The sequence below is a fragment of the Lepisma saccharinum genome, chromosome 11, assembly GCF_977018435.1.
Source record: "Lepisma saccharinum chromosome 11, izLepSacc3.1, whole genome shotgun sequence".
Taxonomy (NCBI): domain Eukaryota; kingdom Metazoa; phylum Arthropoda; class Insecta; order Zygentoma; family Lepismatidae; genus Lepisma; species Lepisma saccharinum.
Window position 1 is genome coordinate 54,151,868 of NC_139239.1, and position 27,732 is coordinate 54,179,599.

At 37.4% G+C, this 27,732-nt stretch overlaps 1 protein-coding gene across 1 annotated transcript in view; it reads left to right on the top strand.

The window, feature by feature from the left end:
* The first annotated feature begins 1,225 nt into the window (after positions 1–1,225).
* The window catches only part of LOC145995256 (uncharacterized), a 66,249-nt gene continuing 39,742 nt past the window's right edge, over positions 1,226–27,732 (top strand). Inside the window, exon 1 of the mRNA XM_083131830.1 lies at positions 1,226–1,301. Coding sequence (XP_082987956.1) covers positions 1,296–1,301 — 6 coding nt within the window. The 5' untranslated portion in view covers positions 1,226–1,295. The remainder of the gene's footprint in view (positions 1,302–27,732) is intronic.

Below are 27,732 nucleotides of genomic sequence, written 5' to 3' on the forward strand. Positions count from 1 at the left end.
AAATTTTCCACTGTGGTCTTCATTACATGCTGTTTAAAATCAAACTGGTTAAACTTCCACAGGAATAATAAGAAATATCACACTCGAGCTCGGTAGGTTGAAAACTTATTTACAATGTTATGGAAATTTTATTAATCAATTTATGAAACAATTGAGGGAACAAATACCTATTTATCTATTTATCATTTGAACCAGTGTCGTTGGTTTCATCCCCATCCCATAGCTGACAGTGTCCGCTGAGGTGTATTCGTAATTTCGCCACTGAAGGTTACGGATTCGAGTCCCGCCTGGGCATGGATCACAGTTAGCCTGAAAGAGGAAGAAAAAGCATTGTGTGTATTAAAAAAAGAGCACCAAATACAAATTCGTATACGTCACCTAGTAACATACAGTGGCGGGTAGATAAATTTCACAAGGTGTGCTTGTGAGTGTTCCTGTATACAATAATCATTGTTTTTGAAAAGATAGATCCATACATTCCACCGTATACATCCGTATAGATGGGCGTTAGTGGGAGGAAGGGTTCTATGTGAATGAAACAGTGGCGGAGCTAGAGTTTCTAGTGCGGATGCGCCACTGGGTGGCTGTTAAATATTTCCATTTGCCACATTTTCAAATAGAACTGTTTTGCGATAATAACACTGGAATGATGTTATACAAACAAGAACTTATTACCCAACAATAAGAAGTTTAAGGGGATAAATTTTAAGTTATATTACAAATTAACAAATCACCAATGTGCTAAATCTTACCTTTGAGATAAAAGCATTTTAATATTCGAGATCCCGGTAAGAACAGGATTTACATATGGATAATGTTTTCATCAATAGAAGATGTAGCTACTTATGGCTATTTATTAGAGCACAGGAATCTATCAATAATAGAAGTCTGAAACTTCCGTAGGCGAAAAGGTCAAAATTTTCACATTCGTGGTGTTGGCATTAGTGCAAGGATTTCATAGGCGCTGCTCCTGGAATGAAACGTCGTGCAACAGAATTTTGCTTCTCAATGTTTCCGTTTCCGAGCACTTTCGCCGTTCGAGAGTCTGCAACACTGAGCCTTACCGAGTGGGGGCCCTAGCCCCTTTTCTGTCCCCCACCACCGGAGACCTTCCCCGCGCGGGATTCCAAAAAACTCTCATTGAATCAGCTGCGAAGAGCATCCTCCGTCCGCCATTAACATAAGCCGGCAGGAGTGGAAAACCGGGAGAGTGGGTCAGGGAGTATATAAGCTATCCGGAGCTTTCCCCGTCCATATCAGTTGTCGTTCTTATAGTGTTACGGAAGGACGGAAACATGAAGGTAAGGTCCCCTCTGAGTGTTCTGTGTGTGCGAGTGTTCTGGACGTGACTCTGTGGCTCATTCATTTGTCTTTAAATGCTTTTAGTGCATTTTCCTGTAGGACTTTGTGTTGTGATTCGTGTGGGTGCAACAACCGACTTGACGTGTTCGAAGTAACGGAGTTGGTTGTAAGCGAAAGTAATATTGTAGTGCACTTGAGTGTAGCAGACAGTGTTTCAGACTTAACATCTTTATTTTTTCATTTTTTTACACATTGATAACATAGAACAAACAAAATGCCTACTTGTTAATTTCTTCTCGTATACTCCTCCTATTCTTACCTTTCTCATACTTTTACTTTTTTACCATATTTGAAATTATTTCGCCTTGCTACTCTCTCTCTCTCTCTCTCTCCTACCCTCCCCGAGGACATAGTGGTAACGTCGTTGCCTCGTAATCAAGGGGTGCCGGGTTCGATACCCGGTGCAGGCATATAGTGGTTCGGATTCCACTTTAAACTGTATGTCCAGTCCCGAAGAGCCTTACTGTGCATAAAGTGGACTTAAAACAGGTTATTTAAACACGTTCTTTGATGCCATGTTTCGGGAGAACATACACTCCCTTCATCAGACATTTATTTGTACTTTAATATGTTGCAATTATGACAGTATGACATTTAAAAAAAAAACAAAAAAAAGAATTACAGTGTGTTTCAAAAAGAATTACCCGATTTTAAAACCTTATATCTGTTGAACCATGCACCGCCAATGAATGAAACTTGTACGTACACTCACCCCAAGTAGTTAACAGGCAGTTTGTTTCTTTATACAGTATATTTGTAGAAGATACAATAAACCTACAAGTGTATCAATATACGCTGTATAAAACACACCTTATAACTAACTTAGTTGTCCGTACTACTACCGCCGTGGCCTAGAGTTGAAATGACTGCCTCTAGATACCACTAGTAACGCTTTGAAATCTGGTCATTCCTTTTGAAACACACTGTAGTTTTCAATGAATATTGTATATGAGAAACTCTTTGCAAAGAAATTTGTTTGTATTCCATTCTAGAAGGATTTTTTTTATATTGCAAAATAATTTAGATAATTTAACTTCAAAATTGTTTATAAATCTCCGAAAAATTTGAAATATATTTAGATTTGAATATAGAATGAGAAAACTAGTGCCAGACGTGGAATACAAAATAATATACAATATAATCTGTTCATGTTCAATAGATTTGTAGGAAAAACATAAAAAAAAAGTGAATGAGATGGCACGAACATGATTTAGACATTATAAATTTAAACCCAAGAACAGGTTCAACTCACATCATCAAAGAAAAGCACATTATTAAAAGGAGAAAGATTTTGAAAAGAGTTACGAGAGACATAGATTTAAATGTGTGAGAAGTTTCGTTCATTGTAAAAGGATGCTGGAAGAAATTGTAAACGAAAATGAAATATAGACTCAGTATGTGGTGTAAGACGACATTTAAAAAATTTAATCCTACTTAATATATCAAGAAACTTGGTAGAAAAGTAGATGATTTTGAATTATCTGATGACATTATGGATTCATAATTAATATTTGACAAGATATTCAGTTATAACACCATTAAGCCTTGTTTCCATGATATGAAAAACTCAATTTGCTGACCAAGGCTGAATTTATTTTATTTTAAAAAACATAAACTAAACGTTACGTTTCAACCTTCTAGCAAGGTCTTCTTCAGACTCTGTACCAAATACAAATGAAATAAGGTACAAAACAGGAGGATATATATATATACACACACAAAAATCACTCCTTCCCAGACACAAGATTATTAGATTCCTTTCCAGGTGTTCTGCAGGAGGTTTTTTAAGATATTCAGTTGAAAAAAATGTTGCTTGTTTCTCAGTTGAGTCGTCAGGTACCAACAGTGTAACATTAGTGACAAAATTCGTAACTGCTTCTTTTTTGTTTATGTTAAGTTTATGCTATTGCTATAACTGTAACATTGATCAAAGTACATGTAAATGTTTCCTGAAGAGAGTATTTGTTCATCCGAAACGTTACATCAAAACCATGTTTAACTGCTTGTAGCATCAGTAAGCTACAAGTGAAAATACAAAAGTAATTGTAACGGTGCTTTGTTACTTTGTGTTACTTCACTCGCGTTACCTTGACAGATTCAGCATTGGAGAATTTACTTCCCATGACAAAACAAGCTTTGTTGTGTTGTTTTAAACTTATGCATGTAAAGTTACACTGGGAAAACGTGCACAACATGGAACCCCTGACGTACGCAGGATTTTTATTTTCGGGAGGGGCTGGAATTGTAAAGGCTGATAGTGCATTGCATACACAATAAGATATTTCGTACATTAAAATCTTTACACTTTCAAATATTGCAATCGGGGATAAGGTTAATTTGCTTATACCACTGTTTTTTTTTCATCGAGTACTTTTCACTGCTTTGACATGAAAATGTTGATTTTCTCAAAGTTTCGGAGGGGGCTGTAGCCCCTCTGCGCAGGGAACAGATGTGATACTTGTGTAAACAGTATTCAGTGGGTTCTAAAACTGGGGCGGGCAAGGTGTAAAAACTGGGGGGCGTTGGTAGATAACTGCCCCCCTAAACGCCGCCACTACTCTTAGTGGATGCCAAAGTAATCGCAACTTGTTACTTTCAGAAGCGTAATAACGGTAACTTTAACGCATTACTTCTTTCAGTAACAAACTCCGAGTCTCACTTCTATCAGATGATGACGATGACATTGTGTTTTATAAGAAATTTGAACCCACTCCTTCCCATTTCGCAGCGTAATACGCTAACTGCTCGACCGTGACTAATACATTGCTCTCGTACTTTGAAGTACGAATAATGATACAACTTTATGTATTTTATGAGCATATTTCACATCACTGCTTGAGCATCATATATGCTGATGATGCGTGCATTTTCACATGGTCGGGAATATCAGAATTTTGTTCATAGACTCCGATATGAACTGGTGAGAGGCTTTCCAGGATATCCATGAAGATGTAACGCAATCTTTGTTTTGAAACCGAAGTGTGCCTCCGGGCTAAAATATGTGTCAGTTGAGTGAGACCGTTTCCCTCCTTCGTTTCGTCTTGGTCTCTGTCTTTTATTTTTTACTCACCTTGAGAACGTGTTTCCCGTTGCATGATGGAAGTTCACAGGCGCCGTGGCAGCTTTCTACTGACACGAGGTGTACTTGACTCCAGCCTAATTTACTCGAGATTAACAGCTGTGTGTTCGAAGAAAGCATTTCTTTCCTGAAAGGAAGAATCTCTTTTTAGAGTCAATGACCTTCAAACTGGCCATGATCAGTACTAGGCTGTATTTTGTATCTGTCCTTCCTTCAATTGTATCTATTCATCACTCATCCTTTATTCTAATTTATTTTCGTTTATTTTAAGTTGCTTTTCTACCTATTCGGTTAATCGCGACGAAAAGGATGAATGATATAATAGCAGTGAAGCCATTCCTGACCGTAACTCGAACCTGATATGCCCGACCCTGTGGCCGAGTGGTTAGCACATCGCGCTGCGACGCCAAGGGTCCCGGGTTCGAATCCCGGTCGGGTATGGTTGTTTCTGAATGTCCATTTTCATCCATTTCATCAATTCATACCTCTTCGCATCCCCATCTTCGCAAATTAGCCAAGAGGCACAAAACGCGAAGTAAAATAAACTAAATCAATCAATCAATCAATCAATCGAACCTGATACCTCTGTTGGGTTATTTCAGGATGGTTTTTCTTTCCGAATATGACAGACGTGGGGTTCGCCCATGGGTACCTGGGCAGGGAGGTAAAAGTTGCTTGACCGTGGTGTTCATTACACAACTCGAAATATGGCCCGCATCGAGAATATTGGACCAATTTCGCACATTCTATGCCACCATAGCACGGTGTAATATACATAATATAATATAATACACTGTCATGAGTTGATGGGACCCGGGACATACAACATTCGCTTTCCAAGCGTCGTCGAGCCGCCACCCATGGCGGAGTGGTTACCACATTGCGCTACGACGCCAGGGGTCCCGGGTTCGAATCATAGCCTGGGCATGGATCTTTGTGAGTGTCATGAATTTCATCATATCATCACTCATCCCCATCTTCTCAAATTAGCCAAAAGTGGCACAAGAAGCGAAGTAAAATAAAGCAAATCAATCAATCAATCAACCAAGCGTCGTCCATTACAACGAAAAGCCACCCGACAGATCTTGGTCCATGAACAGCTGTTTTTCTACCAACCAAGTTCTGCTTAAGTTGAATTATTTTCAAAAAGTGGAGATTTCATGGAAACATATTGAGATAGGGTAGATTTGCTTTAGAGTAATTCAAAAAATTTACCAATATATTATTTCTGAATGTGATGATACATAAGGAATTTAACAAGGACGTTATGTTCACGAACAGACGAACTGAATATCTTGCAAAATTGTCTTACCGTTCACTATTTTCAAGACACAACCCACATTTCCAAGGTGAAAATTGAGAACAATTTACTTCTTGCAAAATAAGAATTCTCTTAAATTCATTATCAGAAATGCAGCTAGGTACATGTGTTCATGGAGGGGGACAAATACATATATGTGTACATGTATACGAGTATGTAGCTTTAAATTGTATGTGATAAATTAATAACAAATACAAACAATTGCTGTGCCATATTAAACTTTCACTGATAAATAATAGTCGTTTCTAATATGTTCATGTACAGTATGTGTGTGTATATAATATATAGGTTGTATGTGGAATTATCATTACTTACCCTACTACATGTCTCAACAAGAACAAGAACCAGAAAGCTTAAATCAATTATGATCTACATACAAAGTTTTTTTAAAAAAAGTAATGTTTTGGAGGATTGCTTCTAAGCCACGAAAAATGTTGGGGGATGGGCACGGGGAAGTTTTGGGGGAAGCAGTGCCGTCTCGCCTTCTGACGTCACTGTTTATTATAAATTGTACTATACTTCAGAAAGGTTAACTTGTTTATAAGCACCCTGTCATGTGACCTAGTAATATCCCTCCTTCATCATCACACTTCCTGTTTGTGAAAGCAATTGAAGGTCGCGAGCAAACAGCTGTGGGTGGTGCGCCTGCTGGATGCAAGAAAGTTCGTTGATCTTGAACCAGGCATTGGCCGCTAAAAAGATGCAGCTTCATCGCTGCGGAAGAATTCATAGATCACTCCGCCTATGAGGACCTACTTTCACTAACCATTGTTCTTTTCCTGCTTCCGCCACATGCCAAAATTAAGCATCCGCGACAGTTGTTTCTGTTCATATTTATTTAGACAGCGCTTGACTTCTACGTCACTTGTTTATTTGCTATGCTAATTTGTATCTCTACTTACGCATCCCAATCGCCTCGATTAGCCAAAAGACAGAAAGGCGACTCTAAATAAAAATACAAAACAAATACAAGTCTAACAGTTTGGTCTTATACGGCTCGCACTACACATGCATCCAGGATATTTGGGGGGGAGGGAGTGCTCAACAACGTTTTGAAAGAGAGTGACGGTGCTAGAGCGAGCAGAAGGCGGTTGCCCCTACGAAATGAATGTCAGCCTAAAATTATATATTTCACACACATATTATAATTTTTATTTTGCCACAGAAGTTTTCGTTAAGGATTACAAAGGGTTGATAACTGGTACAGATCATTGGAGGGATACGATATCTTCAAACTGAAACAGTGTTTTCGAGCAAAATGTCTTACTTGCCTCTTCTGAAAAAAAATCCTCTGAACGCCCCTGAGTAAATGTTTTTTTAGCCCAAAAATACATGCTACCCAATAAGACCGTCGCTCAAAAGATATTTCCCACCCCCTTTTACCGTCTGCATTTTTTGTGACACCATCACCAACTTCACAACTACAGAGTATTGTTGGTGGGATGTTGAAGGAGAGAATAGAGTTGTCAGACTTCAACTTCGGCTCACTGGTGGACAATCAATATTTGGACAAGGAATACGTAAACGAATGAGCGAATAAATTAATACATTATGTACCCTGCTGGACAAAAAGTACCACAGGATTAGAATATATAAAGTATATAAAGCCAAATAATTAGCCAAGTCCCTTTTTTATTTCTGCGTTGCCATAGATTCGAGATTTCCACGAAACACCAGAAGCATTCTCGAAGACAGTGAGATTGCGAAATAAGTCGAATACCCAATGAAAACCATTTTGATCCCAACACATCCACATCGTCTCCCAATTCTGAGTTTCTAAAATCAGCTCACGAGAAGTTTTCATCAATTCATTTTTGATTACGGGGTTGGAGTGAGAGTCCTTCTTACTGGAGCTCTGTGTATGATCTGTTACGGCACTGTCCACTGTCTTCGCACAAAACCTTCACAATGCGTGTATGGGTGCTACTTAGTGAAGACGCCCAAATGCCAACATGTCTTCCACTTTGTACACCCTGGACTGCATCTTCAAGACTAACGAACCTCTGGCGTCTGGATCCACAGTCACTATAATCCACTGTGGCGCTCTTGCTATGCTGTCCATGTATGCTTGTGATTGTCCCTTCATCAATTTCATCTTTTCACCATTAATCTTCATCTCTGTAATTAGCCAAAAGTGGCACAAACACAAAGCAAAATAAATGAAGGATACAGGGGAAAAACAATCAAAGTCCACTTTTGGTGAAGATTGAGATTATGATACCATGGTATTGTAGGGGTGGTGTACACAACCTGACATGCCTAACTTTAGGAAAAACACTCATATTCCTGCACAAATCAGCATTGAAAAATATTTTTTCTGTTTATTCTGTACCATTTACAAACTTCAAATTGCATACCTGTAAAAAGTTAGAAAGTGGACTTTGAGTGTTTTTCCCCTGTACCCTTCAAATCAAATCAATCAATCAACAAAATCAAAAAGTTCGCGTGATTCAGTATCATTCATCATATGAATGAGTGATGAATGATTAATTATATTGTTAAATTAGGCTCACAATATTTTATTTCCAACCTGAGAAGCCACGAACGGAGCATCTCGGAGGGCTCGAGCCCCTTGAGCCCAATGGCTCCTAAAGACATTCACCCCCCCCCCCCAATTAACTCTTTCTCATCATGAAAAACCTCACAGTCGGCTAGAGTGAATTGATTGCAAATATTCCTTTCACCGTTGCCTTAAGTGCCTTGGAAAGTCCTCGCCGATCAAAGATAGGCATCGCTTTCGTAAGGAAGGTGACGGCGGATTTACGTGTGAAATGTTTATCGGTGCATGGAGTTATATCACACACTCCCTGTGGTGGAAGGAAGCCCTCTTGTACGTCTGTGTGACTAAGCAGCTCGTTAAGATTATTAAGTAAGTGATCTTGACCTAAATTACTAACGACAATTTTGTTCTGCGATGAGTAGGTGGTGTATAATTATAACGAAGGTATTTCTGAACTGTTTCAGGCATGGGCCTTTCGACTTCCGGTACTATGTTTTCCAAAATTGGTTCCAAATTTTCGAAAATCCAGTGATAAACTTCGATTCAGAAACATGTGGTACTTGTGATAATGTTATTTACAGTGCATGAAGCACTATTAATTTTCACATTCTGATTTTCTAGTTCTTCTTTTAAGGTACGTGTTACAATAGCGACAAATTGATGATTATGGTCACCGACAGGGTCGGTTTAAGACGAAATTGGGCCTGATGCTGCATACCGTCGATTTTTTCTGTAGAACTAACTTTCGAGGTGAAAAATTTACTACATGTGTCTAGGCGTCCGAAATTGGGGCTCCAAATTTCATTCTAAGATTTATTTTCAGGTTAATACAGCAAAAGAAAACTGTTCAGCTATCGGGAAATGCTCGTCTGTTTTCATGTGGACCTATTTCAGGAATGGGCCTAATGCTGCAGCATCAATAGCACCCACCTTAATCCGGCCTTGGTCACCGACGAGATGTGCATCACAAGAAAACATCTTTGATTGATCAAGAACATGAAACAATAATTCCTGCAACTTGTAGATGGATACTTGAATTGGAACTAGACATCTAGTTAGTTTGGGGAGTGAGTTTCATAACTATGAAATATACTTCCATCTATATTGGAATTCCTCGTATCCATTCATAGTAAAGGTAGAGTGAGCAGTAACTATTAATATCTACTTATAGCATTCTCCAAATAATAAGACCTCTTCAGTCTTCAGCCTCTTTTATTTATAGCATTCTACTTCAGTAGTCTACAGCAATTATATGTACTTTTAGGTGCAATTATGATTTATACAATCCTCTCAAGCCGTAGAACCCGAATAAATGTATAACATTGACCCTCCTATTCTAGAACAGGCCATATAGCTCTCAATTTTTAAAGTAACATTTCCTTAACCTTGTACTGCAAATAATAATAAAAAATATTCACAAAATAATTTTGTTCTTTTTACAACTTTTTATGGCTATTTTCAAGCTAGTTTTAACAGGTTTTGGAAACATGTACAATTGAGGAACATGTAAGCTCTAGGCTTCGTTCCATTGTTTGCACTCATTGTAAACAGCTTTTACTTTCATATAAAGATTTCCGAAAGCACGTTTCAAGTGTGGTAGTAACTATTCGTACAACCACAATGCAGTATAATGGACTCACGGTGGCTCGATTTCTTTTGTACTGAGAATGACATTCTTTGATCTGCATTCGTCAATTTATTTCAATGGGTACAAATCAGATCAAATAATTAACGGGGTACTCTACCCCCCTCTGAAAAGTTTGGGGGATACAATGTACCCATGTACATCTTCGTTCCTGTTCCAATGTGTGTTGTGACTCAACCTTACGTAGTGGAACTCATAGGAGCGTAAAGGTTTACGTGCACTACAATTCCTCAACAAAACCTTTGAAATAAAGTTAACACTTTTGGGGTGCAAGGGGAAGGCGAAATGAGAGCAAGTTTCCAATTTTTTGACCTCTGTACCTGTCATGCATGTAGAGTTTTTTTACATGAAATTGCAATAGGAGCTAGGTACCTCTCATTGCTGATGTGCTATTGAATTTTAACGATATCAGTTAACACGTTTCAAGACGATCAGCTTTAAACCTACCGTAACAAAATTTTGGAAAATAGTATTTTTGCAAGGATATATTTTGCTGTCCAGTTATAAAATGGGTGTTGTACTTTTTTTCTGTTTCCTCCCGCATAACCTTATATTTCTGTTCTCAGTATTCCTCTCTAAACACATGTCCTGCACAGTGTATTGAAGCTTTCCTGGCGACAAAATGAACAGATGCTATGGGGTTATCAACCAGATGAGTTCCAAGGGTTATAAACTTTAGGTGAGAGTGACGTTATCTCTTGAAAGTTCAAAAACCTTTTCAAAACTCACCTAGTCGATATCCCGAAACAGGGTTGTCTAATATTAACGGTGTTATTTGCATTGCTTCACAGTTATCAACATGTCACTCTATCACAATGACCTTCAAGCAAGACTTGGACTCCGTTTGATGCTGTACTCGAAATCCTTCGACGTCCAAAATCGTAAGAGTCCTACATTCGTCCATGAACAATTGAATATCCCCCGTGTGTCACTCATTCTCTTGTGTCCTCAAGATGCCATCTGCAAGATTACCGTACTATGCAACTTTCATTCTTTCGTTACGTAATGCACGTGTATTTGTTCAACCTAACCCATTGACAATGTATGCAACGATCTGCACATGTTGCAATTTTTTCATGCGCTGTCGCTCTTGCAAATCTAATTCAGCATCAGCTATGATGACGAGCACGGTGTCATGCTGCGCGTCCAGGATCGAACCTACAGCATAGAAGTTAAGTTCATATCATTTTGAATATATGAACCATCTTATAGTAGCAATTTTTTATTAAATTAAACAGGGTTCGTATTAACAGAGGGAGAAGTAATTACTTTCCTCCATCATTCAAAGTATCGGGCGAACACTGCTTAATGTTTATCCTTTGAAGGGATGATTCTCTCTCCTTCTAGTGAAGTGCTCCGGAATTTCGAAAGAGAGAGGGGGTTGCGTCTCATTTTTTAAACATGTTAAAGGGAAAATTTTTACCGGGAAGTTGAGTGCCTCTTTCATAGCAACATTTGCGAACCAAATTTTTCTACGCTGTATTTCAGTTGCGAATTTGTTCATGGTGAAAACAGAAAAGCCGACCTACAACCACTGTGAAAATGATTTTTTTCCCTTTTTGGAGTGGTTCTTACATATCTGATGCAAGTACAGTGGGATCCATGAGTATTACCCTGCAAATTGTCCATCACCATGTTCGCGCACTTTATTTGACCTAATAAGAGCTTCAAGAATTAAAAGAAAACTCAAAACAAGCTGTTGACAACTTCTGCACCAGCATACATAAAATCCATCGCTTAAAAACACATAGGATGTAAGAGAAATATTAATGAAAATAGTCATGGACAATTTGCACGGTAATACTCATGGATCCCACTGTACAAGAAAGATATAGTAATAAGCCGGCCCCTGTGGCGGAGTGGTTAGCACATCGCGCTACTACGCCAAAGGGGGTCCCTGGTTCGAATACTGGCCTGGGCATGGATGTTTGTGAGAGTTTATTCATCAATTTCATCATATCATCACTCATCCCCATCTTCGCAAATTAGCCAAAGTGGCACAAAAGACGAAGTAAAATAATGCGAATCAAACCAAAAAGATATAATAATATGCGCTATGTAGAGAGTGTTTAATGTACATATATTATATATGGTGTGTATCGACGTTTATCTGTGTTGAGTCCACTTTAAACTCAGTTAGGCACATCAGGATTGGACCTACATGTTTAAGAAGTTGGGTCACTCCGATACGAACCACTGTGCAATGTACTTCCATCAGGTATTGTGACTGACACAAAGATGTTCATTTATTTAATTTATTACTTATTGTTTAATTTGTGTGTTTAATACACACGATATATTTGTGTTGTTATGAATTTCTATTTTGTTATGTTCGCAAGACGTGATGTATAATTCTATTATGATCACATTATTGATAATGTAAAAATATGATGTATAAACTTCTATACGTTTTGACCATAGCAACGATAAAAAGAACACAAAAGATAGTAGATCAATAAGTGAAAAAGTATATGGAAATTTTTAATAGTGACGTCCGAGTTTTCATTGGATTTATCAAACTGTAAGCGGATTTGTATAAAGGGAAATACTAGGATGTTTCATTGAAGTTTAAGTAAAAGGCTTGCTTCAATAATTTGGTGCCTACAACCAGGATTCAAGAAAAAAAGGACAATCTTCTGATGCGTGGTTTGAAGATTCCGCAATGATTGTTATAGACTTTTAAATTTTATTTTGTCTTGGATTTGCAATTTGTTGAACATGTTGCGAAGACAAAATTGGCTGTTAATCATGATATTAGTAATGTTAACAATGAGCTCAATATTGTAATGTCTGAATTTAAGGACAAAATAGATGCGGTTGATACAGCGTGTTTACAATCAACTACATGTCTTGAATCTGCATTTGATAAAAAATGTTGTAATTTTGATGAGAAACTATTTCAATTTGAAAATGTGCAAGAATCATCGAAAGAACACGTTCTGGATTACGACGAACGTCTAAAGGATGTTAGTAATATGTTTAATATGATCAAAGTTTAGATAATATCAAATCAAATCATAATGACTGCTCTTCTAACATTATTGATCTTATGTCTAGAGTCACTATTTTAGAAAGTAAAAGCGATGTTAATGCTGATGTAACTAACTAACTAACTCTCTAGCCTTCTTAAACCCGAAGGTTCATGGCTGCAGCAACACAGGCCTTCCATCTGTCCCTATCTTGAGCAAGATCTATATATTCTTTTCCATCCCTACCGATTTCCCTTAGGTCCATCTCGACGTTGTCCCTCCATCTTTGTCTTGGCCTTCCTACTGGTCTCTTACCATCAGGTTTCCCAACAAGAATCCTGTAAACTCCTCTTTCCTCTCCCATTCGTGCCACATGGCCTGCCCACCTAAGTCTTCTTGATTTAATTATTCTAATAATATCTGGACATGAATACAAATTATGTAGTTCTAAATTATGTAACCTTCTCCACTCACCTGTCTCCTCATCCCTTTTAGGTCCAAATATTTTCCTAAGGATCCTATTTTCAAATACTCTCAATTTATGTTCCTCTTTCAATGTAAGGGACCAAGTTTCACACCCATATAGTACTACAGGCAAAATTACGGTTTTGTATATTTTAACTTTTAGTTTCTTAGATATTAAATGAGAAGACAAAAGTTTATGAAGAGAGAAGTAACATGCATTTCCTGAATTAAGCCTACTTTTTATTTCCTCTTTAATATAATTTTCATTTGTTAATATTACTCCTAAGTATTTGAATTTGGAAACTGTTTCAAACGAGTTGTTATCAATAATTAGATTTTGATTATTACCTAACACTTGGTTTCGGCCTGTAAGCATATATTTAGTTTTCTCTTTGTTAACTTCCAAACCTATCTCTTTAGCAGTTTTGAAAAATATTTTAGCATTATTCTTAATTGTATTCACATCATCCCCCAGTAAGTCTACATCATCTGCATATGCTAACAACTGAGTCACACCATTTAATTTTAGTCCTTCTTTAGTTTCGTTTACCTTCCTAACAGCATATTCTAAGGCAAAATTAAAGAGCAATGGAGATAATGCATCTCCTTGTTTTAACCCATCATGAATTGTAAATTTGTCAGACATATTAATACCCACACGAATTTTACTTTCTGTTTCACTGGTGCATATTTTTATCATACTAACAAGCTTCTTAGGTATTCCAAACTCTACTAATATATTATATAATTTATCTCTTTTGACCGAATCATATGCTTTTTTGAAATCAATGAATAGCTGATGGACATTTTGATTATATTCCCACTTTTTTTCAAGTGTCTGTCTGATGTGAAAAATTTGATCTGTAGTTGATCTGTTGCGTTTAAATCCACATTGATAATCACCTATAATTTCATTAGCATATGGGGTTAGTCTTGTTAAAAGAATGTTAGATAATATTTTATATGTTGTTGAGAGTAGAGAAATTCCACGGTAATTATTGCAGTTCATTTTATCACCTTTTTTAAACACAGGAACAATTATGGATTCTTTCCACTGTTGAGGGATTTCTTCTTTATTCCATATTAAACAAATTAATTTATGAATTTGACATATTAATGAATTTCCACCATATTTAATTAACTCAGCTGGTATTAAATCAATGCCAGGTGCTTTGTTATTCTTTAGCCTTTTAATAGCATCTTTAACTTCAGTCAAGTTAGGTTCTGGAACTAAAGGTTCTGCTGTGTGTACTTCATTCACTTCTGATTTATCTCCTACATGAACATTTAAAAGGTCATTAAAGTAGTTCTTCCATCTATTTAGAATATCGCTTGGGTCAGCTAGAAAATCACCGTCTTTATCTTTTATCAAGTTTACTTTAGGTTGCCACCCCTTTCTAAACTCATTTACACCTTTATATAAATCTCTGATATTTTTATTTTTGCTGTTTGTTTCAATTTCGTTAATTTTGCTTTTCAAGTCATCTCTTTTTTTACTTCTAAACGTGCGGTTAACTTCTCGCTTTATTCTATTATAATTGTTTAGATTTGTATCATCAGAGTTATTTAACCACCTAAGTCTAGCCTGATTTCTTATTTCTATTAGATTATGACATTCATTATCAAACCATGGCTTACTTTTTCTCGGTTTATGGTATCCTATACTTTCTTTAGCTGCTGATTCTATTGCATTACGTATGTGCTCCCAATTCTTATTTACGTCTGTTTCATTTATATTTTCATCATCATTTAAATCCTTCAAAATATCAAATCTATTTGACAGTTTAATTTGGTAATCTTTCTTAATTCTTTCATCAGTAAACTTTCCTGTATCAAATTTTAGAACTTTTAGATTTTGTTGCTTATGATTTATCACTGAGAGTCTTTCTCTTAATTTAGCAATTACTAAATAATGGTCACTGGCACAGTCAGCACCTCTATGTGTACGAACGTCTATTATACTAGTATGCCTTCTCTTATCAATGAGAATATGATCTATCTGATTATGAGTTTTACCATCTGGAGAAGACCAGGTATATTTATGGATATCTCTATGTTTAACCCATTACTGCCCACTGTCGACATTTGTCGACATAAAATTTAATAATTTATTATAATTTTTTTCTCATGGGTTTTGTGATATTTGTTTACAACGATAACTTTCGTGGATGAGTTGGCAACTACTTCAGCGACTGCAGCAGAGTGACCTTCAGTTTCCCTCCACAGAGCTTGGGGAGTCATTGTTGTTCACACGTGTTTGCATTGTGTTTGCATCGTGCGCTATGGCTGCTAGCAATAGGTATGTTTTTTCGTATTATCCTAAATCTTAATTAGGTTATTTTTATGTGTGCATAAATAGCACATGTTGGTTATATTTACGCTATGTTCACTTTCGTTGAATGGTTATCATCATCTTCTACGTACGTCGTTATAATTTAGTGTCGACATTTGTCGACAGTGAGCACGGACGTGTCCACTGTTTTCATCACCGGCCCTGTTACGATATCAGTTGTATATTTTTTCCAGGTTGACTGTAGAGCAGATCGCTTGTATATTAGAAGAGACAGACGACCTCTTAGATGCAATTGTATACACCGAGCCTCCTGAGAATATTCTTCTAAGCGATGGTGATAGTGATGAAGATGAACCCGTTTTAGATATGAACAAACTTTCTGGTAATCAACTTCGGACAGGTGCAGTGCTGGTTTGCTCCAAAATCACCGATAAGGGAATAGTGCATTTGAGACTGGGTGAACCAGATGATGATGCGTGCGATAATGTTTCAGCTGTTTCAGTGTCCGATGTGCCTCAGTTTGATTTTGGAAGTCCTCCGCAGAAGCGACCAAAATCTGAAGCGTCAACAAGCAAAGATCCCGGTAGTTGTGTTCAAATCGGGAGTAAACAAATCAAGACTGGAGTAAAAGTTATACCTTCACATCAGAGAATAAAGTCTCAAGTTCGTAAGTGGGAAAAGAGTGACATCGGAGACAAACCTTTGATCGAGTTCACACTACCCGACTTTCTTCAAAATGATTTCACACCGGTACAATTGTTCGAAATGTTTTTGGACGATGAAGTTATTGAATTTATAGTTCAATCCACAATTGAGTATGCCGTACAGAAGGGAAAACCTGCATTTACATTGTGCAAGGATGAACTCAAACTTTTCTTTGCAATATTATTCCTTTCTGCATACAATGTAATGGCTAGAACCAGAATGTATTGGGAATTATCTGAAGATGTACATCACGCAGGTGTTTCGAAAGCAATGTCAAGGAATAGGTTTGAAGAAATACTGCGATACATACGTTCTTGTGACAATTCAAAACAAGACGCTGTTGATCGTTTTGGGAAGATAAGGCCAGTTTGGTCTATGATAAATGAGCGTTGGCTTCAATTTTATCCAGGTGATACATATCTCTCAATTGACGAGTCAATGGTGCCATATTATGGAAGACATGGCGCCAAACAGCACATCCACGGGAAACCCATTCGCTTTGGTTTCAAAGTATGGGCATTGTCGACGCGTCTTGGATATCTTATTCAAGGAGAGCCGTATCAAGGTGCTGCAACGGGAAATACAATACCAGAATTGGGAGTAGGTGGCTCTGTAGTCATGGATTTGATATCCGAACTTTCTGCTCGTTCACGGCTCTCTTTGTTTTTTGACAACTATTTTACTTCCATTCGTCTGCTGGAACATTTACAAGCAAACTGTCACGATGGAACTGGTACGGTTCGCCCAAATCGTGTAGAAAATTCTCCACTTCCAGATGTTAGTTCGTGCAGGAAACAAGAGCGGGGAAGTTACCATCAACTAACAGACAAAAGTACTGGCATTACTCTTGTACGCTACCATGATAACAACATCGTTACGGTAGCATCAACTGTCTCGGGTGTGTCACCTCTGGGACATGCAAGGCGATGGAGCAATGCGCACAAAAAATACATTTCACTTCCTCAACCTTCGTGTGTTGCTCTATACAATACTTACGTGGGTGGTGTTGACCGCATGGACCAAAACATTCCATGCTACAGGATTAGTATCGGGAACAAGAAGTGGTATTGGCCAATGATAAGTTATCTGCTTAACGTTTCCATGAACAACGCATGGCAACTTTACCGCCCGACTGCTAAAGGAAAAGAAGATGGGCTTGATCTGCTCTCATTTACGAGGTATGTAGTACGGAATTATATGCAGTCGTACGTGAAAAACCATCCACTAGCAGGAAGGCCAAGCGTTAAAGTCTCATCCAGAGTATTGTCTGAAGTGCGATTTGATGGCACATCACATCATTTGGAAACTGTTTCCAAGCAAGTACGTTGTGGACATTGTGGAAAGGCTACAAGGAAGAAATGTAAGAAGTGCAATGTCGGATGCCATATACAGTGTTCAGAGGCATTTCACACACAGAAATAGATCAGCAACACTTACACAAAGTATGCATTTTTTTCTATTTCCAAAATTTAATTATGTTTTTATTTAGTTAGGTTCGAAAGTAGCAACTCAATTCAGAAATAATTGATATAATTTTATTATGTACCGCTGCAAATGTAAAAATATGAATGAGCATTGTAATTTCTTGTAAATATGTTCATGTATCAATATAATCTGAATGTCAAACAATAAAAATATAAAATATGTGGAATTTCGTTGTAATAACTGCCCATATATTTAGTAAAATAATCATGTTTATTAAGGTTTTGTTATTCAGTATTGATCGTGCCATCCGTGCTCACTGTCGACATTTGTCGACATGCTAAAACTAAGAGACTATTGGTCGAAAAAAATAAAAATCATTATTTTGGCATTATTTTAGACAAACTACAAAAGGGTTTCAAAGGATACAAGAAATTTCGAAAAATAAATAATTTGGGCAGTAATGGGTTAAAAGTGGTACTTTTCACAATTAAATTCTTTGAGGTTGCAAAAGTAATCAATCTTATACCATTATCATTACTTAATTCATGAAGACTTTCTTTACCAATCGTGGGTTTAAATGTCTCTTCTTTACCAATCTGTGCATTACAGTCACCTAACAGAATTTTCATATCATACTGAGAAAATTTATCAAAGACCTGTTCTAACTCTGTATAAAAATCATCTTTAGTATTATCATCTTTATCTTCCGTTGGTGCATGTATGTTTATTAAAATAATTTTACACCACCTACCCTGTAAAACTGCATATGATATCCTATCATTAATAAATTCTACTGTTTTAAGAGCTGAGATAATTCTATTATTTATGAAAAAGCCTGTTCCAAAATTATGATTTTCAGTACCACCATAGAAAAAAGTATAATTTTTAGTTTTACAATTCCCTTCTCCTGGCCACCTAACTTCCTGGACAGCTACTACATCTAATTTATACCTAACTATCTCATTAACTGTACATTGAAATGCCCCAGGCCGGTAAAGGCTCAGAACATTCCAGGTGCCTAATTTAATATCCTTATTCCTAACGTAGATCTTATCCTTAGTCCAGGGACCTCCCAAAGTAGTCCCCACCCGGAGATCCGAACGGGGGACTATTTTACCTCCGGAATATTTTACCTTGGGAACATCCATGGCCTTATATTGCTGATTCTTGACATGGCTTTTTACAGTACAGAGTTGTCAGCTCTACGCCTAACCCCCAATATGAATGGAGGAACTACTACAGAAGACAAACACAAACATATTAGACAGCACAACTACTACACAAGACACACACAAACACATCACAACTATAACACAATATAAACACAAACACACCACAACTACTACACAAGACAAACACAAACAAATTAGACAGCACAACTACTACGCAAAACAAACATACTAGACAGTACAAGTACGAAAATTATTCACGTAATAAAGGGAAGAAAAATAAATGCCAACATTTTTTTTAAAAAAAATAGTCAAATTTCATTGAAAAAGGCAGAAAAAGGCATTATAATTAAAAATAGGCAGTGGAGTCCCAAATAGGCAAAATAGGCAAAATGAAAAGGCTTCTAAAACATTCGAAACAACATAAAAAACGTATATCCGGAAAAATTTTATCAATATATGCAGTAAATAAAAAGAGGCATTTTGCCAAACTTCCGAGCTCTAGTTATTATTATTATTATTATTATTATTGATAACATTACAAACAATGAGATTGCACAGTGAACGTGATTGTTTAGTTTTCTGGTAACCATTTATCACTTCTCGCCGGCAGCGTTTGTGGTCGGGCGAAAGGGGAAGGAAGGCTCCTCCGTGTGAAAGATGAAAAGACCACCGACTATTGTTATTTCTTGTTTATTAGACGCAGGAGACCAAAAGGACTAAATACAACTTGACTTTCTGTAGTGACTTTCTTAATTTCTTCAGTTAATGCTGATGTACATAAGCATATTTCTGATTGTACAGAAAAGTTCCAACAGTTTAATTCCCGAATTGAAGGTATGGAACAAGGTAGCAAAATCCTTCAATCTGATGGCAAATATTTAACAGCCGAAGTTAATTCCAATGAAAATGCTCGTAATTCAGCTGTTACAAATAGTAAAAGTAGAATAAAATCAATTGTTGTGGACAATACAGAATCTAATACATGTCAGAATGGAAGATCCAAGTCTAGTGATGTATCAGATGATTCTTCTAGGACTGTTTCTGGTAAGAAGAATGTTATTAAGACTCGTGCCCGTAAACATGTCCGTTGGAAGCACAGGTATGATAAATCTTTAAGATCTAGCTCTAAAGAAACTTCCGTAAAGAAATTTCGATGTGAAGACACAGAAAGTTCATTCCAAAAGCGAGGGTTAGATGCTGAGAAACATAACTACACTCAAGCTTGTTATCAACTACTTGGTACGAACAATGGCAATGTTAGGAATGTACATAATAATCCACATTGTCATATGGATCAAAACTTTAATTCTCCTTGTATGTGGTGTGATTTTAACCCACAAATATCGGAACCTAACCTACAAAATGACTGCGTTAGCAGTATTTATCGTGATGCAAGTGTACCATGTTCAGTTTCGAACAATCACGATGATTCTTATTCTTCTGTAAATGGTTCGAGATTGCACGATTATGGTAACACAGGATTAAATGGAGCAAATTATGTTTGCCGTAATTGACCTTACAATTCGAGAGGAAGAATTGATCAGCCTATATCCAGAAATAGCTACGTATGATGGAGAGGAAAATGCAAGAAACAGTCTTTTAAAATTAAATGAATTATCTCAATTGCCCAAGTTATCTGGCAAGATAGAACAACAATCAGCAAGAGAATATATTGAACAGCTGGATAATATATTAAATCTTATAGGTGTACCAACAGAAATGAAACTGCAAAGTGTACAGCAATGTTTTATTGGGAGAGCTGGTTATTGGTTTCGTACACATAAATATTACTTTAATTACTATGACCAGTTTGTACAAGAATTCATCAATCAGTTTGCTTCTTCGGAACTTATTCAATCACAACTTACTCCAGTTACCGTAATTTGGTTGAAAATCCTCAAGATATAGATGTCGTGCGGTTTTTCGTGCGCCATCCGTTACTTAGTCAGTTACCTGACAATCACAATTGCCAATCACATTACTGGTCACGAAATTCGTTCAGTAGATCAACTGACTAGCATGTTAAGAAGGTTAGATGTAATAAAATATAAAATTTAGTAGAATGGGGCTTGTTGCTCTTCCTAATGAAGAAAACGAATGTGAAAATATTCCAAAGGTTTTTAAGTACTCTAAACAAAGTAGAGGCAAGTTAAATGTGCGGCAAGTTAATGTTCGACGTTCAAATCCACTAGTGTTTGTACTCAGACTCCAACTAATAGTGAGATAGAAGCCAATCCTGTTATCAATGAAGGTTACGAAAATCGGCAGGGCAACAATTTTCGAGGTCGATATTTCAACAATTTCAGACGAACCTCTAATAATTATAGATTTCATGGAAATTTTACTGCACGAAAGAATTATAATGGCTTGAGATCTAGAAGCGGAGGACAATTCCGAAATAATTACAGGCAAAATAATTATCGTTCACCTACAGGACAATTTAATGATGAAAATTTGCTGAATCAATCGCGATTCTATTACATAAATGAAAATCGCAGTGCTAATAATAATACAATGCCATATCAGTGTTTTCCTGCAAATTCAAGTCCATTAAATTCTCAACCTGAAGTAGTAAGTTTGGTATCATAAACTAATTCTGATTCTACAAGAATGACAAATGCTATGCAAGGTTCCGGTGGGATGTTAAATTAAAAGGTTGGGATATTTTACTTCAAGCAAGTTTTGTACAAGGGTAAAATTTTGCTTAAGATGACATCAAGAAATTTGGCTATTCTTTCCACTTCAAAGAAAGGTGGAATATTTTAATCTAAGCATATTCAATGGAACTAATGATGTTGAAACTTCTTCCTATTGCTACTGATGTGCTAAAATACGAGAATTGTTGCTGGGTGCAAGTAAGAATGTACCTTCTGTTTCTGGGTGATATTATTTAAGAATGTGTTTAGAGAACAGTATAAACACGTATATTTATCATGTGAAGGAAGAAAAAAGGATTATATGATAGTAATTATACGAGAGAATGTTTTTATCTCGACACGATTCTCTGAAGAAAATTTATTTGGATTATTGGCGTTAAAATAGATTAGATCTAATAAATACATGCTACTCTTTCTCTGTTAATATAACTCAAATTTTTGCAGATAGTTGTGAAGAATAAATATTTAACAAAGTGATACTGACAGCACTATCTATTATTAGATTAATATACACCGGAACATCTTCAATGTAGGGAGAAAGGCGAGAAATCTATATTTTTTCACCCATAGATGGTTCAAATTTTAATGGGCGACAATTTAGGGGATCTATGCCGCTCTTTGTCCTCCCCTACCCTAATATCCACTATCAGTTAACGTTTTGAAATTTAGATGGTTAGGGAGAAATTTATCATTGCGCACCTTCACCACGTACAACACCACTCGGTGTCGGGATCGAACCATAGGGGTGGCGTTAGCTCATAGCCACTCGCTTATGCTTAATCTTCATCTGGAGAGGTACCTAGATAAATGTTACTCTATATAACTCTTAAATGAATGGCGACGCACAAATTGGGTTTAATGAACGTTAAGACTGAATCGGCATGGACATAATTAATGAAAGAAATTACCTGTCTCGTATTTGAAGTGAAGATCAATAGGTCCTCCAATGTCCAATCACACACAGTCTATCATATATCTCCTGAACTTCTATCACGGTACTCCTTTCTACTTCCCCCTACATCCTTTTACTTCCACCGACTTTCTAAGCCAAACACCGACTCTTGAATCTCTCACTTACGATCAACCCCTTCATTGTCGCTCCTCCCCTTCATTCCATTTTTCAACTCATCACACTCGAAACGTATACTGCTGTCCTACATGCATTCTTTGTACATCCTGCCTTCTACTAAGGCCAGGGTAGCTCCAGAATGTGAGGTACACTACGATTAATCTTAGGTCTCTAAAAGATCTATCCACATGGGCGGAGGGGAGGGGATGGAAGGGGCACAGAATATGCTGTAAGCATGTACATAAAAGATGTAACACTAAAATTAATATAATGTGCGGTGTGTATGTGTTTCAAGACAATTAGGGCTACAAGCAGAGGCGCAAACTTATGATAAATGGGAGGGGGGAGATCGGCATAATCAATACTTTATATACGTATGTAAATATACATAAAATGTGTCCTACGTGATTTGTGGGGGGGCAGAAAGTGCCTTGCCCCCCCCCCAAAGTCGGCGCCTATGGGTACAAGTGTTCGTTTTAGGTTCAATTTGTGGTCAGATAGACTAATCGGAACTGGACCTTCAAAGTGAAATTGAATCACGGTATAATGTACTTCCATCAGAAACAAACCCAGGTCCCTTTGATTATAAGGTGATAGCTTTAGTAGATCTTTGTGAAATTGTAGCAGTTATACGTTATTTGTATTAACAATGATTGCAGAAAGTGATAAGCATGAGATATCATTTCCTCAGGCGAAACTGTCACAAACATGGACAGTATTCGATCTAGAATGCTCTCGTTTTGTGGTCATCAGTGAACATTATTATCTTGTAACCAAGATTCGCTTTCCGGTGTCGACCTATTTAAGTGTCTATTAAATCTAGGCCTAATTAATGTATTTGAGTTGCTTTATTTTACTTCGCTTCTTGTGCCACTTTTGGCTAATTCACGAAGATGGGGATGAGTGATGATATGATGAAATTGATGAAAGGACGTTCACAAACATCCATACCCAGGCAGGATTCGAAACTGGGGCTCCTGGCGTAGTAGCGCGATGTGCTAACCACTCCGCCACGGGGACTGGCGATTAACGTATTCGTTCCAAACATTGTGCTGTTCTCTTACTATTTGGAAAATGATTGCTCGAACGTGTTTTGTTTGTGTACTATCAATACTTACATGCCCCTCCCGCTAAATCCGCCAATGTCTATTCATATATCCATACCTTTACAAATCCAATTTCAAAATCTTCTCGTTTCATATTTCGATAATTTTAAGTGTTGTGATAGAGTTCACAGAAGAGTTAATTCAAATTGTTTCATTAATAGTAACAATATCGAAGAGTGGAAATTTGTAATGATAGGCCTAGATCCAGAATTAAATTAAAAAATAATATTGTTGAAAACAACATGAGACAATAGAAAACTCTCGTCTAAACAAGTCTCGAAGCGTAAGCTCTCGTTATCGCCTCAGTACCAACCTTTGTCGACGGAGGTTTGATTGAGTAAAACCATGGTAGAAGATCATTGCTTTCCTTGGCTCTGAACAGGTAAAACAACTTTCGCTGACCAAGCGAGAAGACTTCAGAGTCAAGGTCTAGGTTTGCCTCGCACTCCAAGATCAATACAAGCTGAGAAAAAGAAAAAGTAAAAGACAAGAATCGAGTCTCGGAGGCAGTGGGTCGAGAAGAAACGATCGAGGAAGTAGGCCAGACATTGCCCAGTGAAAGCGCTCGAGTTGCACGTCTTCTCGAAGACTGCCTTGACTATTGCGCGCCTTGGGTCGGTCCCAGATTTCACGTCTTTTACGGCGAACTCGTGTTTGCGGTTCTTCAGTTCGCAATTGTGTAAGCAGACATCTCCCTTTTACTGGTCCTGAGTATGCGAGAGCAGGGAGAAATGGTAAACCTGGGAAGGCCGGAAGAAACTGTTGATCTCATGTTGCACTCTAGCCCCGATTAGTTCCCTGCACTTTTTTTACTCTCTCTGCACTCAAGCGTCTGGTTGCTTACACGGTGCAACACCGACTCGTCTACTTTGTTCATTTGGTGTCAAGTAGTGTATTTGGTGTCTGCACCGTTTGCAAGGGCGCCCGCAGATTTTTTTCTCAGGGGGGCAGGGTCACAGAAGCTTTCATTATTCTTATTATTATTATTATGGCTATTATTTTTGTTATTATTATTATTATATTATTATTATTACTACTACTACCACCACATATGTTTTTTAAACAATTACATACATTTGTAATTTCCATATTCTCTATATCTATATACAATTTGGATAATTGTATACTGACAAGAAGCTGTTTTTTTATAGTTAGATAATCAGTGTAAAAGAGACTGAAAGCTTAAATGTAACCCTGCTTGAAAATAAATAATAATAATAATAGTTGTAACTTAAGTCACAGAAAACAACATTTTTTGTTATAAAATATCGCTACATTTTCACCATTCAAATTACATGAACTCTTTCCAGAAATTTCAGTCGGGAATAGTGCCCCCCCCCCCCCCCATGTCCTCTCCGTGTGGGCGCCCTTGACCGTTTGCACTACGTCCTGGAGCGGTGTAATGTATGGTGTATGGTCACGTGGCGCGCTTAAATAATTAAAGGAATGCTTAAAGCATCAGAGAGGAATTTGTTGAATCCTCTGAACTGAACACTGCTTTTCGTCTACGTGATTGAACGTCATTTCCTTGCACCAGCCTGATACTGAGATGCATCTGCACTACACCTAATGTCAAAAAGTACAAGGAACTAAACAAGGCTATTTATCTAAATGCGATGTTAGTTCAGCATCAAAAACATTTACTTTCTAAGCGATATGTATATCCACACCTGGTATTCATCCCGTTTATTTCAATTAGCATTTAAGTGCGCGCTCACGCGATTTAGGTACAGCAACTCCCTGCACATTGTCACATGCCGTGAAGGCATATGAGGTGTTGCTGAGGTAAGGCCCCGCTCATTCCACTCTCGGCCTTTTGTGAAGGTGGTGTGATCTGAACCTCGCTCCGGCCGCCTTTAACTGAGAGTTTTGGCGTAGGTAGTCATTTATTATAGGCTTGGTGAGCCTCCAATCCTCCCCACATTCCCCAAACATTTCCGGAAAAATTCCCGCCTGAAATCACGCACCTCGGGGAATCAAACCAGAGACTCAAGAGTGCAGTCAGCCGCTCTATCGAGTGAACCACATACAGTAGTTATCAAACGCATAATAACAGTTCCAATCGAACAAAATTTTAAAATTAGTTATACATTTAGCAATCTAGATGTAATCTCGATAACGTAACTGGTTGCCCATGAAGAGTCTGTTCTGACACAAAAGCGAAGTAAATGAAACAAATTAATCAATGAATTATGAAGACTTTCTGTATACATTCCAAATCTCAGCGCAAACTTGAGAGTCAAGGGGAAAATTCAGTTTCGAGTTATAATTGTTGGGTGTTAAAGGCGTATCTACACGCCAATTTATTTGCACCTTCCACGATTATACGAGACTCAAATCCTTATCACATACTTATACTTTAATAATACCAACGCTTTGGCCAGGACTCGAACCTATATTATTACTGGAGAACTCAGTGACATGCATCTCAAGACTGAGGATCCTTGTCATAGACTATGTAGAGTATTCACATTGTATTACTTCATGGAGAATATTTTCTCTACTGCAGAGGTTCCCAAACATTATTGTTTCACTGCGCCCTTAGTGTTTCAAGATTTTCCAATGGTACCCAAGACAGAATGTAGGTCTATCTAACACTTGCAACGTTCAGTTAGTGTGGTTAGGTTCATTTACTTAAGTTAAAAAATAATCACATATTTCAAATTCAGAAACATTTTATATGTAGAAAGTACTAAATAAGGACATATTGGGAACAATCATATCATTGATTAACATGTAAGTGTCATTTCAGTAAAAATATTGGAACGTTTCGCTCCCCTGCAGGGAGCGGCGGCGCACACTTTGGGAACCACCGCTTTACTGTATTTCATGACCGAGTCGTTTTTCTCCAAGATCTGCACATGGACGCCTTTTATTGTCAATACTTGTCCAGTTGTACTGTATTTATAGGATACAATACTACGTACACATGAAGACTCTTTGAGTACAAACATATTCTACCAAGTCTATTTTTGAGTAAGCAGGTGTTCAGTAACTCAGAAGTCCATCATCACATCAGAACGAACAATCCCTGCGATAGAAAACTGGAACAGAGTCATCAGTTCTTCAGATGCATCTCGTCAAAAGGTCGTTGCACTTGCATTCTTGAACGTTCGCCTTCCATATGTTTCCTGTACACTTGCAAGTCGTTTTCTTGCTGGAGAAGCTTCTCTTTTCTCGGTTCGCAAAGTGCTTATCGCTTTTTGACTAGCAAGACCTGTCTGTACGGCAACCACCTTCTTAGAGAAAGCAAGGAAAGCAAAAATGGTCTTTGTAAACCCTTTCTTAATTGCCCGTTAAATGCAGAGAGTGCTAAGGATATAATTTCCCTTTCAGATTGTAGAAATTGTACAATCTAAAAGTGGCGAGGCTATGGGGAGATCAGGGTGTGTCACTGCTCCCCCAGAGTTGTAGAAAACATATTTATGACTGTCAGTATATAATTTGGCGTCAATATTATATACAATATTCTATATTGACTTTCCAGTTTCTAAGAATTTTTGTGTACTCGCTCAACTGGCACTCTGTCCCCCTGCTAAATTCTTTTCTGTCGTTGCTACTGCAATATTTTCATGCTTATCATTTCAAACTTGCATTACGTAAAATATAATTCCTGATTTCAGTTTGATGCGTTTTCTGTCTGTTGCCCTCTGGACATTTAAGCGGTACACATTTCTTGTCATAATTGACCAAAAATATGTCATGCGACAGGATGTGTGCCTGCAATAAAATCAATAACTGTTTAATACTTACTTCTCTCTTGAATCAAATGCTGATATCACGGTTTCATTAGGTTTCGTTTCACAGTTGTAGGGAACATGACACCGCACCACGACCACCACTGCATTTTTTTTACACACCCTCTCTTCTCTCTCACTTTCTTCTCTTCCACAATCACAGGGTGGCGACAGACCTGGAAAACCGGGAAAAGTCAGGGAATTTGAGGTGTCAAAAAAAGTCAGGG